The sequence below is a fragment of the Sceloporus occidentalis genome, unplaced genomic scaffold (assembly GCF_023333645.1).
Source record: "Sceloporus occidentalis isolate IW3139 unplaced genomic scaffold, rSceOcc1.0.p SCAF_38, whole genome shotgun sequence".
NCBI classification, from domain to species: domain Eukaryota; kingdom Metazoa; phylum Chordata; class Lepidosauria; order Squamata; family Phrynosomatidae; genus Sceloporus; species Sceloporus occidentalis.
In genome coordinates, this window is record NW_028317018.1 from 502,057 (window position 1) to 520,019 (window position 17,963).

At 38.8% G+C, this 17,963-nt stretch overlaps 2 protein-coding genes and 1 pseudogene across 2 annotated transcripts; 2 read left to right on the plus strand and 1 right to left on the minus strand.

The window, feature by feature from the left end:
* The first annotated feature begins 4,094 nt into the window (after window positions 1-4,094).
* Window positions 4,095-5,898, plus strand: LOC149290567 (gamma-crystallin 1-like; annotated as a pseudogene).
* A 4,791-nt stretch (window positions 5,899-10,689) lies between these two features.
* On the plus strand, window positions 10,690-12,568 carry LOC149290568 (gamma-crystallin 1-like). The gene is made up of 3 exons (XM_089488536.1): window positions 10,690-10,698; window positions 11,511-11,753; window positions 12,296-12,568. Exons 1-3 carry the CDS (start codon window positions 10,690-10,692, stop codon window positions 12,566-12,568), a joined length of 525 nt encoding a protein of 174 aa, XP_089344662.1.
* Window positions 12,569-15,604: 3,036 nt separating this feature from the next.
* Window positions 15,605-16,580, minus strand: LOC149290569 (gamma-crystallin 1-like). The gene is made up of 2 exons (XM_089488400.1): window positions 16,269-16,580; window positions 15,605-15,877 (listed from the first exon to the last, which is right to left on the minus strand). Exons 1-2 carry the CDS (start codon window positions 16,578-16,580, stop codon window positions 15,605-15,607), a joined length of 585 nt encoding a protein of 194 aa, XP_089344526.1.
* Window positions 16,581-17,963: the final 1,383 nt, after the last annotated feature.

The window sequence follows — 17,963 nt, forward strand, 5'->3', positions numbered from 1 at the left end:
GGACAGACGAGATCAGCTCACTCCTGTTTGAAATTTTGGCGGCTGCGCGGCAAAAACGAAGACGATCACGAAGAATCTTCGATTCTTCGTGGTTGTGAGTCTTCGTCTTCGCCTACGTTTTGCCGGCACTGTATTCTCTTCGGCGTGTCTTCGGAACGAACAAAAAAACGGCCTCTTCGTGCTCGTTTTCATGTTCGTCCGAAGACGAATGCGCAAGTCTAGTAATTATAGCTACAGCCTGAAGGAAGAGGCAGGGTTAGCTGTATTCAGAGGCTATAAATGAAAATGGGTGTGCCCTAACAAACAGAAACCATGAGGCAAGCATTACAGGTAGGCCACAACCCTGACCAGGTGGGTGTCAGCATGATTGTGTGTCAGCATATGATGTTTGTATGGTGTTTTCATTAGTGTGTGTTAGTATTTATCATCAGCATGTGTGTGCGGGTGTGCTAGTATATGGTGTTAGCATCTATGTGTGTCAGCATAGGGTTTAGAGTGTGAAGAGTGAGCCTAGGGTTAGTAGTGTGAGGAAGAGGAGGGAGATATTGTGTGTATCTTGTTTCTAATGTCACTTTGTGCAGATGTTTTAGTTACAGGGGCAAGGAGCTGAAGAAATACTCTACCCAGGCTATAGGTGTACTGGTTGTTTGATCACTTCTCTCTTTTAAATTCAAAGTCACATCATCTAAGCATTCCAAAATTGACTCAAGCTCTGATTATAGTTATTTTCCAAATGGATTGACTATATGGTAACCCCTTCTTAAAATGCATGAGGTGAAGACTCTGAATGAGTAATAATATGTTCTGTGTCATACATATTTATCCCCTAGACAAATAGGAAATGCATTTAAAGAATAATATTCATCCCTTTATAATCTTGAAAAAATTGTAAATCTAAGGTAGCAATCGAAGATTTCCTAGCTAAATGTAAACTACCTAAAGTCTCATCCCGTAATCTAGATTTTTTGAACTCCCCTATAACACTGACAGAAATTCAATTAATGATAAAGAACATGCAAAACGGGAAAGCACCAGGCCCAGATGGCTTTTCGTAGCGTTTTATAAATTATTTGAAAGAATTATTTCTCCAAAGCTCCTGAAGGTTTTTGATGAATTTACAACAAATAACATAATTCCTGCAGATTTTTTACAAGTAGATCTGATTCGAATCCCAAAGCCAGGCAAGGACCCAGCGACTCTGTTGAACTATCACCCTATATCGTTAATTAATTTAGATATTAAGATATATTCAAAGATTTTGGCGAATAGGTTAAAAATTATCCCTGAGCTCATAAATAAAAACCAAACAGGATTTGTGAAGAACGGGAATATAAGGGATAACACTTAAAATTGAATTAACTTGATAGACATACTTGATAAAGACCATGTAAAATCTGTTCTCTTAGCATTAGATGCAGAGAAAGCATTCAACAGAGTGAGCTGGACCTTTTTGGGAGCATTTGGTATAATTGGCCCTTTCAAAAATAACACAATGGCTTTATACACACTCCTGCAGGCCAGAGTAACTGGGGCAGGATTGGACTCAGACTGGTTTGAAATCAGAAACGGAACAAGACAGGGATGCCCAATAGCTCCCCTATTATATATTCTAACTATTGAACCCTTAGCTTCTCTGATACGGTGGGACAATAAGATCCATGGCATCAAGTGTGGGGTGGAGAAAGCAAGATATCCCTTTACGCAGACGATATTTTATTAACATTAACTAAACCGGAAGATTCGATTAATAGAGTGCTAGAAGTAATAACAGAGTTTGGCAGTTTCTCAGGTTATAAATTAAATATACAGAAGACTCAAACTTTAACTGCAAATCTCACTCCGGAACAAATAGACAGATTTAAAAAATCATATAATTGGGACTGGTCAATGAAATTCATAGACTATTTAGGAGTTAGGATTAAGATGAATTTGGAGGAATTAATCGAGGAAAATTATAACAATGTTAACAAATCTCTTGGTTAGGTAGAGTAAATTGCGTAAATGCATACTTGATGCCAAAACTGACATATTTATTTAGATCTATTCCACTGAAGGTACCGATAAGGCTGCCATCGAAATTCCAAAATCTGTTCATGAAATATATTTGGGGTGAGAAAAAACACAGAATCTCATTCAAAAACCTGGTTAGGAATACAAGCAGATGTGGTCTATCTGTACCAGATGTGATCTCTAATTATGATATAATAATGTTTACCCACTTTTTGAGATGGGACAAAAGAGCAAAAGAAGATACGTTCTGGAGAGCAGTGGAACAGAAATCTATTCCATCGCTAGATTTATTTAGTCTGTTTTGGGCAAACCTGGATCAAGAAAACATCTATAAAATATCTAACGCTATTGTAAGAGATGTTTTACTCTCCCTTAAACAATTAAAGAAAAAGTTAAGAATAAACAATATTCTCCTCCTATCTACTCCTATTGATGTTCTCCAATTAAATATACATAACATCAATCTAAAAAAATGGAAAGAGAACAACATCAATGAAATCTCCCAGATAAGACAATGGAAATCCCCTAGCAACATCAAATGGACAGATATTAAAATCCAAATTAACAATCAATGAGATATGGAAGAAGGATTATATAGATTAAATAAAAAACATTCACAATATATTGAAATTTGGTCGATTTGGAAAGCTTTCTCGACAGATCTGGAAACACTAAACCATTAGCTTTTATTTTTACTCAGACTTTGTAGAGCCTTTGAGCAAACGGAGTATGTATAGATTAAAAACAACGTTATATTCTAGGTCCCCAGGGAATCCAGCCTGTACACACACATGCATTTGGTCTCTTATGGTTTGTTTTGTATGAATGTGGTATAGAACTTGTTTGTCTTTTTTACTTGTATGTATGTTTCCTTTTGTATACATTTATATATATAAAAAACAAAATACCATAATAGCCATTACAGTAAATATTAAATGATCATTAATAAACATATCGAAAGATTTACATACGTATAAGCCATGGAACTCTCAGTTGTTTAAAGTGGCTTTTATACACCAAACATCTGTATCACGTGACTGCCAACAGTTCGTGACTGTCACAGTTTTGATTAAATAACTTTTCTAGTCTCCCACAGCATACAATAAGATACAAAAAGTTGGGTTTAAAACAAAAGCAACAAGGAAAGAATAATCTACACAACAATAAAAAACAAATGAGCTATACATTTCCTTTAGTAAACAGAAAAACTCATTTGCAATGTATGCAGACATCAGCAGTGAGCAGAGTATAAAAAAGGTTCTACCTTTAGCTTTGGACAACAACTCTCACTTACTACAGAATAGCTCCACTCACCATGGTTAAGGTAAATTATTTAATTACATTTCCTGTGTGTTTTATATCAAATACTGTATATATATTTTAAATGATTAAATGAGCACCATTTTTTTATTTTATATACTGTCTAGTTTAGTAAATCAGTGATTTATTATGTTCCCATGCAAGGAAACATATAATATTACCAAAAGTTCTACTTAGGACAACTATCATTTTTGCGGTAAGCAGAGATAGGTAATAGGAGTAGAGTACCAGACAGCATATTCCCCCACGTTTCACAGGCTTCCAAAGGAGGACACTTTAATTGATGGCATGGTTAGAGCCAGGGGAGGGTGTGGTAAGAGGCCATTGCATCCTGGATCAATAAACTGCAATGTTGCCACATGGGAGCTTCAGTTCAATACTGCAAAGTCACAAACCTCAACCGATTTCACAGCTCAGTGGGCCCTGGTCTCCTTTTGGTGGTATTTCAGTGACTTTCTTTCCTCAAATACCACGCTGATCTGATTCTTTGTTGCATGCTAATGAAGTCCCTTCCTACATATATTTGTAGTTCATCTGGCTCGATGATTAAGAGCCATTGTATTGTATGTAAGTTTTCCTCAAGGTAGGACAGTGACGACATCCATACACTTAACCCCTTCGTCTTATACAACATGATCTAGATGACCAAGGACATAATAGTATGCCGTATGGTTGTTGCACTAGATTTGATGGCAATGACATCAGTGGCAATTTCATCATAATTATATTTGGGCATAGATAATTTGCTAATATAATTATTGTTATAGATCACCTTCTACGAAGACCGAAACTTCCAGGGCCGCTCCTATGAGTGCAACTCCGACAATCCTGACATCTCCGCATATCTGAGCCGTTGTAATTCTATCAAGGTTGAGAATGGGAACTGGATACTCTATGAACATCCCAATTACAGAGGACACCAGTACTTCCTTAGAAAAGGGGCATATCCCAACTTTCAACAATGGATGGGATTTAACGACTCTGTCAGATCCTGTCACCTGACTCCACAGGTGAGACATACATTTACAGCTTTGGTGGCAGAAAAAATCCAGTTATATAATGACATTTACTTTAAATAGAAATTAGATGGTTCATATTAAATTGATTGTTATATGCTACCTGAATTAAGACCAGAACTTCATGGTTAAAAGTTGTGCCAATTATACAAAAATACCTTATTTGCTCAAATAGAGGGGACCTGGATCTTCCTCTCTGGCAGCCTCTGCTGTTGCCGGCACTTCCTCTGGGGTCTTCTATGACAGTGCGCCGCCGTGACATGACCTTGCGGTGCTCCATCATACAAGCCCCAGAGGAAGTGCCATTGTCTACGTGCATCTGCTTCCTTCTCCTTGGCAGCCGGCGAACGTCTGCGTGAGGCATGCAGACAACCTCCGCTGCTGCCGGCACTTCCGCCGCCGCTTCTATGACGGAGCACCGGCATGATATGACCTTCCGGTGCTCAGTCATAGAACGGGCAGCAGAGGCTGTCTAGACGCAGTGTGCAGACGTCCACCAGGTGCCCCTACTAGACACCAGGGAGTCTGAAGTACAGGGGCCAAGTCTGGGGAAGCATTGGTAAGTTGGGGGGGGCACCGAGTAGCAAATAGGTGGTTAAAAGGCATTTTTGTAGGCAGAGTGGCATATAGGGGGTTAAAAGGCATTTCTGTAGGCAGAGTGGCATATAGGGGGTTACAAAGTGTATCAGGGAGGTATAAGGCATATCAGGGAGGTTTAAGGCATATCAGGGAGACAGAGTGTCATATCAGAGAGGCAGAGTGGCATTTAGAGGGTATAAGGCATATCTGGGGGGCAGAGTGTCATATAGAGAGTATAAGGCATTTCTGGAGGCAGAGTGGCATATAGCGGGTATAAGGCATTTCTGGAGGCAGAGTGACATATCAGGTAGGCAGAATGGCATATAAGGGGGTATAAGGCATATCTGGGGGGCAGAGTGGCAAGCCTGGGGGCAGATGTGCATAACTGGAGAGGCAGGTTGGCAAATAAAAGGTAATAAAAACAAAAAAAAATTCTCAATTCTCAATTTTTTTATTAAATGTGAAAAATTGTTTACATGTGAATTAACATTTACTAGTAAAACATTTTTCCTATAGGGTAGTCTTATATTCAGGTTTTTAATTTTTTCTTATACTGATGTCATGAGTAGTTATATATACTGTACATCACAATGCTTGCGTCATAAATGCTTGTGGAAACTAATTCACAAGAACCAGGCTTTTCCTGTGGAAGTTACCTATGAAGTTACCTATTTTCATGTAATGTGTTCTGTTTTCCAAGCACCGGGGTCCTTTTCTTCTAAGGATCTATGAGAATGAAGATTTCAGAGGTCATACAATGGAATTCACTGAAGATTGTCCTTATGTCTACGACCAATTCTGTTTTCATGACATCCACTCCTGCCATGTGCTTAATGGTGACTGGATTTTTTATGAGGAGCCCAACTACAGAGGACATCAGTATTACCTAAGACCTGGAAAGTACAGGAGATACACAGACTGGGTTGCCACAACACCCAGAGTTGGCTCTTTTAGGAGAGTGCAATACTATTAATTATACTATTAATTAATTAGCATGTATTACAGTTGTTGCTTATTGTGCACAATATAATTACAAACAGAATTTTAATTTTGTGTTAATTTTATTGCCATGCATTTTATTTTCTGTCATGCTTTAGAAAATATTATTCTATAACACAAGGACAATTATTTTATTTATGTTTCTTAACCCTTAAAATAAACGGTTTACTGTTTCCCCAACCACCGACAAAACCCAGAGTTGATTTATTCAGATTTCTGATCAGAAATTTGCATTATTAGTTCTACACCCCCTTTACATAAGGGTGACCACATCAACCATGTTTTTTTTATGACACGTATGAGTTTTGCATATTAATGCACAGCAAAGATATACATCCCATATAGACTCATGGAAGGGAACCAGTTAGTTATACATCTTCCATACTGGAGGGCAGAACTTTATCTGGACTAGTCAGCACTATGTAAAAATTATATGTGTTCTGGAAAACTTGGTCCACATCAAGACACCCGGTGTTAGGTGTATGATTAGAAGTAAAGACGTGTTATTATCGTGAAGTGGAAGCATCTAGAAGTAACACAAGCACAGTCATAAAGCAGTAGACAACATACTAACAAAGTGGGGCTGCCAAATGCTGAAATGTGAAGAGGGTTAAAATCTTCTGCCTAATATAGCATTACTCACTACAGCGTTCCAACTCTGCCTCCTTAAGCAACATCAGCACAAGCACCGTGCTTCTGGAGCTGTGTGTAATGAATTTTCATGGCCAAGCAGCTGCAAGCAGAAGTGGAATATCACTATGATTAATGGCAATCGTCTGCTTCAGTGGTGCAAAGCATGCCGGACTCTGGAGCAGTGGAAACATGCTATCTAGAGTGATGAATCAAGTTACACTATCTTAAGCCAGATGGACGCCACCTACCAAAATGCATAGTGCCTACTTCAAAGCTTGGTGGAGGAGGGAAAATGGTCTGGGCTGTTTTTCAGGGTTTGGGCTGGGCCCCTGTCGCTGACTTTGGGCACACAACACCCGAGGTCAGATCTTACCCGGCTGCGCACCCCTAAGGCCGGCCCTGGTGGGGGCTGCCCGGCCCCCTAGAGTGGCGGACCCGGTCGCAGTTGCTGCGGGCTTAAGGGGCAGGTGCCCCTTATGCCCTGTGTTAATGCGGCCGCATAGGCCCAGTCAGTCCGGTCCTGACTGAGTCTATTTTAAGGTAGGGGCCCCTACGTCAATCCGGCCCTGGGCCGCCCGGCCCACCGGGAAAATGCCCGGTGTGCCCGATGGCCAGTCCAGGCCTGCTGGGAACTCTCTGGGTGAAGAACCGAATCCTCCTGGTCACGGGATCAAGGTCTTGACACGCCCCACTCCCTGCCCATTTTTCCTTTAAATGGGGGTGTCAGTGGGAACGCCCCTGACATCAGCATGAACGCCCCCGACATCAGCGGGACCGCCCACAGATGTCGTGGGACAGCCCGCTGACATCAGTGGGCAGTCCTGGCTGCGTCCTGGTATTCCCAGGTATGTCCATGACATAGGGCAAAAACAGAAGAAAAAAAGGAAACAAAAAATGGAACATAAAAATGACTTGCCATTGCACCCACTTTGCACCCACAGAATTTGCACACGTGTTGTACAATGATGGACTGCGCCCATGTTGCACCTAAAGGACTTGTTGTATTTATTTAATATTATAAATATGTGCAGGAATAATTTCTCTGTTGAATACGTTATACAAACATTCCCTGGCTGCTGCTGCTTCATGCTAATTATGTTAAGGTTTGTTCGTTACATAAATAGCTGAGCGGATGAGTTTTACAGCAGCTCGGATGTCATTAGAGTTTAAAGAAACCTTTTTCCCCATTAGAGTTGTCCTTTAATTCAACTCTTTTAACGTTTATTTTATTATTTCTTGTTTTCATGGCAACCGGATTGACAAATGGGATTACCGAAAACAAAAATATTGGAAGAATTTTGTCCAAACCGAAGACAGAGACGACACATTTCATCGAATCAGAAGAAAATGTTTTTCCCGAAAACAAATACGAAAAGGAACATGAACTTTCTGCTGGCGCCCAAGTCTACTTTATTCCTAAAAATATAAACTGTCCAAACTGTTCATGGTCCAAGTAAAATTGTAGTAATCTTTTTTCCCCAGATATTATTGTCTTATCTATATTTAATTTATAATTTGAAAGTGAACTATAAATGTTCATAAGTCTAATCAATTCCTTCAAGAACGTATTTGGATCCTCCAATGTAATTGCTAAGTCATCTGCATATAAACTAATCAGTCAGAGGACGTTCCCTTGCCCTAAAGGAGATATACAGTTCCATTATTGTATCATACATCCAGTCCTACATAGATTTTAATATCTGTGTTCAGTAGGGAGATGGGACAAATTTTTTTGCAAAACGCAGAGACTTGCATTTTTTTTATATTGGGATAATATTAGAATATCATCATCTTATATGGCAGTATTTTTGGCTTCATAATCTCATTGAACGTATCTGTTAGATATTTTATAAATTCCTGTGTATGAAAAAAATTTGAGTAACCATCTGGTCCTGGGGTGTAATGTTTTTCCAATGTATTTATTGTATAACATTTTTAACTTTTTCCTCTGTGATGGGACTACCTGTTCTCTAGTCAGTGTCACTCCGGGAGGATCTGACACTCTGGGTGGATCCCCAAACCAGGTACCTGGAAGGTAGGTTGCAGGAGTAATCCAAGTCAGGACTAGCCGGGCTCAGCAACGGAATCCACAGACAAATCATAGTTAAGACAAGCCGAAGTCAGCAACAGGATATACGGACAAATCATAGTCAGGACAAGGTGGGGACAGCAACAGAATATCAGATACATACACTTCACTACAGCCAAAATGCACCAGGCACTGTTTCAGGCACTGTAGGAATGTCCACAGGATGTTTAAATAGTGTTCTTAATAAAAGTGTTCCTCTTAAAACAGATTTATAGGCACGCCATACTAGTCAAGCTTATACTCCACAGTTGATGTTGTCAGCGAAATATTTATTTGTTATGTTCTTTATATAGTTTATATCTTGTAGGCTAGTTATCCAGTTCATTCATACAGTTTGGTGCTGAAGAACGCAAGTGGTCTGCACACATCTTTGACCTTAACCCCATTGAATGCCTTGGGTTGAACTGGAAGACCAATTGCAAGCTATGACTTCTAGTACACCACCAGTGCCTGACCTCATAAATGCTCTTTTAGCTGAATGGGCACAAATTCCCACAGACACAATCCCAAATCTAGTAGGAAGCCTCCCTAGAAGAGCAGAGGCTGTTATAGCAGCAAGGGAGGTGGAGGCAACAGTAGCGTACCTAGGTGGGGCCTGGGGGGTGGTCTGCCCTGGGTGCCACTCATCAGAGGGGTGCCACCAAGCTAGCTTCGTGTAGGCACCCCTCCAAAGACAGACTATAATGTCCGCCTCTAGAGTAGCAAGCTCGTTGGGGAGATCAAAGATATTCCTCTAACTGGCCTAAAATCAGTCAAGGGAGATCTGTTAATACAGACCTCTGATCCTGTTCCCTTGCGATACACGTGGCAACGGATGCTGTGCGTCAGAATTTGATGTCATATCCCGGTGCAGAACACTGAAACCACGTCCACCGCCTTCCACGCTCACCGCGGTTTCAGGTATGACGTTATAGTACCTGGTAGATGTCACTGTCAAACAACAGCTCAATATGTGTTCAGCAACATATCCAGAGTATAGTGATACCACTCATTCATGGGTTTGCCTGGTTGTTTTGGAGGTAAAATGCTAGATTTGGGAATCTGCTTGGAGTTTTGACATCTGGTCCTTCTGCCCACATGTCCTAATTTGGCCATCTTTGAAGCTGGCCAATTTAATTTACCGCATCAAACCTTATATTTTTTAAAACTAAACACCCCAGGGTATTTTAAATCCCAGCATTTTAATTATTTACATGCAATTCTTCCAGCAGCCTTTGCCTTTAGCAACATCCCTTGAGTACAGCGATACGACCCATGCATGGATTTGTCAGGTTGTTTGGGGGCTAAAAGGCCACATTTGGGAGGTACGCTTTTTTTCTTTTGTTTTTGACATCTGGTCAGTCTGCGCCTATGACCTATAAGTGACATATTTTAACCTGGCCAATTTAATTTGGCCAGTCAAACCATACATCTTTAAACTAGACATCTCTTGGGCATTTGAAATTCATAGATTTTAGGGAAGATGCAGAATGTTAGACTAAACTTTATTTTTTTCTTTTATTTTTGGACTTTTTTACATTTTGTTGGAACTGGATGGTTTCCTTGATGGTGACACCACTACATAATTGTACATCACCACATTTTTATTTATTGTTTTTAACTATTTTTATTTTTTCCATTTTTTTATATTTTAGTAATCACATTGTGATTAGAAAGCTGGGCTCCATTGACTTGCATGGTTGAGTGCAGTACCTGAGCCCAGAGTTCTGAGGAGGGTGTGGAGAGACCCTCTTGGAAACTTGTCTACTTTTTAAAGGACTCCACCATCATGCGAGAGGCAAAATATTATCTGACCACTCCAGGAGTATCCGCACCTCTAGATATGACTCTAAATAGCTGTTCTAAACTACCTGTTGCTGGTTTTATTTGGCAGTTTCAGGTAGGGGGTCAAGTAGTTAGCTCAGCTAAGGGGTTTAATGGGGTAGCGCTACAGTGTGTTAATGAGTAGAAATAGCCTTTATCATTACAGGGTTCCAAATTGCCAAAACATTCTAAAATTTCCAAAGCATCAGTACAAGCTGATCATTAAGATCATTAATCACAATGCAAAGAGTCGACTGGAGTGGTGGAGCTGGAGCAGTGGAAACCTTTTCTCTGGAGTGATGAATAACCCTTCACTATTTGGATGTCTGATGGAGAAATCTGAGTTTTGCGAATGCCAGGAGAACAGTATTTACCAAAATACATAGTACCTACTGTACAGTTTGATGGAGAAGTGGTATTGGTCTGGGGCTGTTTTCAAACTGAAGGGAATTGTTAGTGCATACAAATAGAGATACATCTTTTGGATGCAAACTTCCAGAGACACGCTTCTGCCCATGGTTTTGAAATATAGGTGTAATGCATTTATTTAACTGTTAATGCTTCCATTGTTCCCTGCCAAAAGTAAAGTTTTTTTTATAATTCCCATTAAAATAATTTTCATTACATAGCAGATTACAAATCGAAGTTACATTGTGACAAGCCTCAATTCATGGTTCCATCTACTCTTGAAAGCGTGACTCACATAATAGACAATAATGCTTTAAGCAAGCTTTTCTAAACTAAAGAGAACAATCAAAAACAATGAAGAACAAAGAAACTATACATTTTCTATAGTTGACAGGGAAGTGTAAGCATCCCTTTCAATGTATGCAGGCATCAGCAGTTTACAGGGTATAAAAAGGCCTCTCTAGTTAATGTTGAACAGGACTGAGATCCAATAGGACTACTGCCTTCAACATGGTTAAGGTAACAAGAAAACCTAGATCCATGAAAAGTTATTTTAGGAAGAAATTGCTCTCTATGTTAATATATTAATCATTAAATTGTGTGTATGATGTGCCTATGATGTACTATTATTTATTATTTTCATTTTCCTTTAGATCACCTTCTTCGAGGACAGAGGTTTCCAGGGCCGCTCCTATGAGTGCAACTCTGACAATCCAGACATCTCATCATATCTGAGTATCTGCAATTCCATCAGAGTGGAAAATGGGAATTGGATTCTTTATGAACAACCCAATTACAGAGGACACCAATACTTTCTTAGAAAAGGAGAATATCCCAACTTTCAACAATGGATGGGATTTAATGACTCTATCAGATCCTGTCGTCTGACTCCACAGGTGTGAAACGTAAAACTACTTTACCTATTAATTCCTCTTAGTTAAATGATTATTGCGTTTTAGACATCACATAGCTGTAGCTTCTAATTGTAGCAGAATGGTTATGCCTTGGAGTGATGTATTTGTGAGGGGAATAACTCTAGTCTTGACCCTACCTTGGCAAGGGTGTTCCCTTTTCTGGTCCAATGAAACTCTTTAGTGTCTTGATATGACACTTTCTTCCAGTGCCTCAGCTGCAAAGGTGTAGAAAGAGACATTGACTAATCACAAATCTCTTTGGTCCAAATGCAATGTTTGAGTCTCTAAGTTCTCCAACCAGCTCACATAGTACAGTTCCAATATAGAGATTCACCACTGGTAAAGCTAAAATATGCCTATAATGTTCTGTCTGGAAGCGACAGATATATGATTTAATATGACATTATATATCGTATAATCACATCACATTTAACTTGAACAGAGCTTTACTATTAACTGTATCTTGTGACATGATTTAAGATTTGTATTTTGTTAACCTAGTATGTTAATTTAATTTATTAAAGCATCGGGGTCCATTCCAGTTGAGGATCTATGAGAGAGAAGATTTCCAAGGTCAGATGATGGAGTTTACTGAAGATTGTCCTAGTGTCCATGAGCAATTCCGTTACCATGACATCCATTCATGCCGCGTGCTTGATGGCCATTGGGTTTTCTATGAAGAACCCAACTACAGGGGACATCAGTATTACCTGAGACCAGGAGATTACAGGAAATACACCGACTGGGGAGCTATGAACCCCAGAATTGGATCCTTCAGGAGAGTTCAGTATTATTAGAGAAATCACAAATTACAAATTTGTTTAATTCACTAAATAAAATGAAAAACCTTATCCAGTCTCTGTTATATTACTTTATATAAAAAGATACATTTGTATGTGCAAATGTGCCTGCTTATCTATGTATGTAAATTTAAAATGTGTGCCTTAATCAAAATCTCATGTTACGCTAGAGCAGCATCCTATCCATGTGCTTGATGGTCACTGGTCACTATTACCTGAGACCTAAAGAATATATGGAGATACACCAACTGGGGTGCTATGAGCCTAACAATTGGCTCATTTAGAAAGCTTTAGTATTATTGAGGTTTAAGATGTAAGTGGAAAACTTGAGCATTTGTTTTCGTACTTTTCCTGTTTCAAAACATTCCGAGTTTTTGGGGATTTAAACATTTTAGCAATATTTTATTTTATATTTATTCTTAGGGTTATCAAATGTATGGAGAGCTTTGTTTGATACATGGTTATATAGTTACATAGTAAATAAGGTTGAAAAAAGACTTAAGTCCATGAAGTTGAACCCTTCTGCCTAACCTTCCTACTATTAATCCAAAAGAAGGCAAACAAAGCCCTAATTAAGCTACTTCGAATTCTGCATTTAGGAGGAAAAAATCCTTCTTGACTCCAAAAGGCAATCGGTTTTCCATGCATCAAGAAGCTCAGAAATATTAATTCTATTTATAGCCATGTATGCCATGCCTTTCTAAAAACATACCCAGACCCCTTTTGAAGGCATCCAATGTATTTGATAACACCACCTCCCTTGGCAGTGAATTCCATACCTTACTGTAAAGAATACCTTCCTTTGTTGTCTATGCAATCCTTGGTGTATACAGAAGAAAAAAGTATTTAAGATGTCAGTTTTCTCTCTGTCTTCACTTACCAAGTTTCCTGTTTCAGATAATCAAGGCCTATAGATAAGTGGAGACTAAAAGTGCAGGTTGCTTCTAAACAAAAACAGTTATTAAACTAAAAACTAACTAGACATGTTGGAAATTAACTGAATAAAATAAAGAAGAAAAGCAGGATAGTTTGTCTAGCACTCTTAGGTTTGCTTTTCTATTCCCGATGGTATAAAAAACACGTTACTTTAATCCCAGACTGAACCTGTGGAATACAATTACCACCAATTGTCACCAAAGATTATGCACCTAAAGGCTGAACAAAGGTGCTGCTCTGGACAGATGATGTAGGCAGGCATCACGAGTCAGAAAACAGAAATATAATATAGCCCAAACTGTATTAAAGGCAACATTCTCTACCTTTAACTTTTTGCCATTTGCATATATTGGGAATTAGTTTTACTCTCCTTGGCAACACATTTCTCATTTTCCAATTTAGCCATTTTAATCGACTTTTTGCAGGCTTTGTAGCATCTTTATATGCCATAAACGATACGGCGGATCCCTTGCTTTTATAATGCTTAAATGACATTTGTTTTTTTTCGCATTTCCTGTTTTACTTTCCTGGTAAGCCACATTTGTTTTGATTTGCTTCTTTTGTATTTGTTTCCCATAGTATATTCTGTGATGTGTAATTTTGCAATTTGTGCTTAAAGGTATTCTATTTGTCCTCTGTGTTTAGTCCAGAAAACAATCCATCCCAGTCTATACATTCCATCGTTGACTTTAGCCTGTCACAGTTTGCCCTTCTGGAATTGAGTATTTTTGTAGAGTAGTTACCCATTTGCTTTTTAGAATGAATCTCAAATAAAGCCATGCTCTGGTCATTATTCCCAAAGTGTTCTCTTACTTTGATGTTTGCGATAAGTTCATCATTGTTAGTTATTACCAGATCCAGACAGGCATCCATTCTGTTTGGGGTATGTACTAAAATTAAGCAGGTTCGGAAACTTGCAGCCTTAAGTGGAACTAGTTTCGCTATTCCAATCTGGGTAATTAGTGCGCAACTCTTTTTACTATCTAGGCGAATCTCCACCACAGTGTCTCCACATTACTACTAGTGTCATCATCATACCTAGGAACTCTCTGGGTTTGACCACAGCTTCTCTGGTTCAAGACCCGAATCCTCCAGGTCACAGGAGTGGGATCTTGACAAGCCTTGCTCCCCGCCCATTTTTCCTTTAAATGGGGGTGTTTCCCACTGCCGTCAGCGGGAACGCCCCCCCGACCAACGTCACGGGACCGCTGACGTCAGTGGAAGGCTCTGGGTAGCCGGAGCCCAGAAGTTCCCAGGTATCATCATGTACAGCTGCCTTAACACTGGGCTTAAGTTTAGGGTTTACATATAAACAAATCCCTCCCCCTTTTCTATTAACTCTGTACCTTCTAAAAAGCAAGTAACCTTGAAAATTAACTGACCAGTGGTGCGTATCATCCCACCATGTTTCAGTGATACCAATACTTTTGTATTTTACATTTTTATATATCTTGGGTCTCTCTCAATTAGGGAATACCTCTAGAATCAATATAAACTATAACATTTATTTTTATGAAATGACATATGTATCTCTCTTAGTTCTTCAGCTTCCTTTTCCAATACGCCAATTAGAACTACTAAGGAGCAGGAAAATCAGTGAAGACTAAGCAACTTAGCTTGCCAGTTGATGCAATTAAAGAGCCTCAACTAGACAAAGTCTCCTTTGCTTTAGTGGCTGTATAGTACAAAAAAGCAGTAGAGGGAGCCAAGTAAAAAGCCCCCTGGCCATATCTGCATTATTTGGAGCTTTTCCAGCTTTAGTTTTGCAAATATTCCCCCATTTACTTGCTTATATTATAAATATTTTATACATTTTAAGAAATTAGAATCCTCTGGAAAATCACATGGCCATGTTCATGAAGGTTTGATAGGTGGAGCTAACATGACATGAAATATGTTGGAATATAGTCCAACGTAAGGTATAGCATGCAGCTCTGCTTTTGATTAAGAAAACTGTACTATTAAAATGCACTTACATGCACAAGCAGGCGCATATACACATACACGTATCTTTTTACATAAAGTAATAAAACAGAGACTGGATAAGATTTTTCATTTTATTTCATGAAGGAAACAAATCTGTAATTTGTACTTTCTCTAATAATACTGAACTCTTTTGAAGGAGCCAATTCTGGGGTTCATAGCTCCCCAGTCAGTGTATTTCCTGTACTCTCCTGGTCTCAGGTAATACTGACGTCCCCTGTAGTTGGGCTCTTCATAGAAAACCCAATGGCCATCAAGCACATGGCATGAATGGATGTCATGGTAACGGAATTGCTCATAGACATTAGGACAGTCTTCAGTGAACTCCATCATCTGACCTCGGAAATCTTGTCTTTCATAGATCCTCAACTGGAATGGACCACGATGCTTCCACAATACAAAAAATAATATTTGTAAAATTTTCCTTCCAGGATCTATGTGTTTTTATTGTGAGTTGAATTTCAAATTTGAAACAGCAATATGAAGTAATTGTTGGAAAGTTAAATTTATAGTTTCAATAGATAACACAGTCATATTTGTTACTACTTTTAACAAGTTTCTCATTACTGTACAACATAATTGGACCTAAAAACAAAGCAGTTTGCAAGAGTTTACATTCTCAAGGGTGTTAGGGTATTGGTGAGACATTATTCCTACAACTAATTGGAGGAATTCAGCAAATAAAATTATAGACAAGATTTGAAACACGCAAAGGGGGAGGTTCCAATTAAGCAAGGCAAAATAAAAATAATTTATGATTAAAAATCACTTTTCTCACCTGTGGAGTAAGACGACAAGATCTTATGGAGTCGTTAAATCCCATCCATTGTTGAAAGTTGGGATATTCTCCTTTCCTAAGGAAGTACTGGTTTCCTCTGTAATTGGGATGTTCATAGAGAATCCAATTCCCATTTTCTACTCTAATGGAATTGCAGCGACTCAGATAGGTAGAGATGTCTGGATTGTCAGAGTTGCACTCATAGGAACGACCCTGGAAGTTCCGGTCCTCGTAGAAGGTGATCTGCAAGAGAGAGTTTATTATATAAGTCAGTTGGTTGAGTGCATATGTATTGGTAATCCCATTGACCATCAAAAATTGTGATTATGACCTATATTTTTCTGACTATTGGCATATTAACCTAAATATTCAGCAGTATCTATATAATTATTCCTTATATTAGCTAGGAGTTCTAATTTAACTGTTCAAAAATACTGTTTCATTTAACTGATATAAAACTGGTGCCATCCTAGTGCCTTACCTTGACCATGTTGGTTGGAAATGTCCTGGGACAGCTCAGCTCAGTAATGTTTTATGGTAGCTAGAGTACCCTATTTATACTCTGTCTGTTGCTGAGGTTTACATACATTGAACGGGACGCTCACTTTTTTCCCGTCAACTACAGAAAATATAAAGCTCTTTTGTTTCTTATTGTTAGTAAAACAGTTTGTTTTTTGTTTAGTTTTTTTACTCTTGTGACTGATTGTTTTAAGTTAGGTTCTATAGTTGAGGAAGATTACACTACACTATGCACTTATGTATAATAGACCCAGCAATTGAATACTGGAAAAGCATACAGACAAATAATGTTCCTTTGTAAACGTGCTTAACATATTTCCTCTTCCTAAGTTTCCTAATATAAAGAAAATATGGGAGTATTTTCCATGAGGATTTACTGTACCGCTTCATAAAACCAGTGTTTCATCTTACATTTTATGTAGCACATGATGGCAAAACTACTAGCTGCAGGAAAATTCAGTCAGTTAAGTTAATAATTAACTCGGCTTACTAGACTTGATTCCAGTCGCATACTCTTGCATGTTAACATCTTCCAATTCCCTAAACTGCATGATGGCTGCAAGAACACGATACGAAGTTACTGCGGAACTTATAGGCAAGGGGCTGAACTTGCATGTCCTCACCTGAAACCCTCAAAATATGCCCCAGATACATGAAAAAATAAAATACATTTTTTTTAAAGTAATGGCTAGCCCTATGACTCACTATTATGGAAGGGAGACTGATAACTTTGCTTTCCTCCTCCAGCCAGGGCGCTGAGGACAGTATTTAAAGAACCATGCAGGGGGTATCTCCCTCCATGGAAATAGGGTTCAAATAATATTATTAAAAAACCTATAGGAGACATGGATCTAAGATGTGCCCCCCCTCTTATCATCCATCCTATTCCCGGTTGGTTAGTGGTAAAAAGTAAAAAAAAAGGAAATACCTTTGGGGGCATCTTTGTCCTACCCCATTCCAACTGGAGCACATGGTATTTTATTTTGAATCCCTTTAACTCCAATGGACAATGAGTGGGGAGATAGGGTAGGGTAAAATATGCTCCCCAAGGTTTTTTCTTTTTTAATGTTACCCTGATCATGTTTTGTATTTTATCCCCTGGTATGCAAGGATGTGGTCCATCCAAGCATTGTATTTTTAGCCAATTTGGTGAATTTACCTGTCTGTCTAAATTTC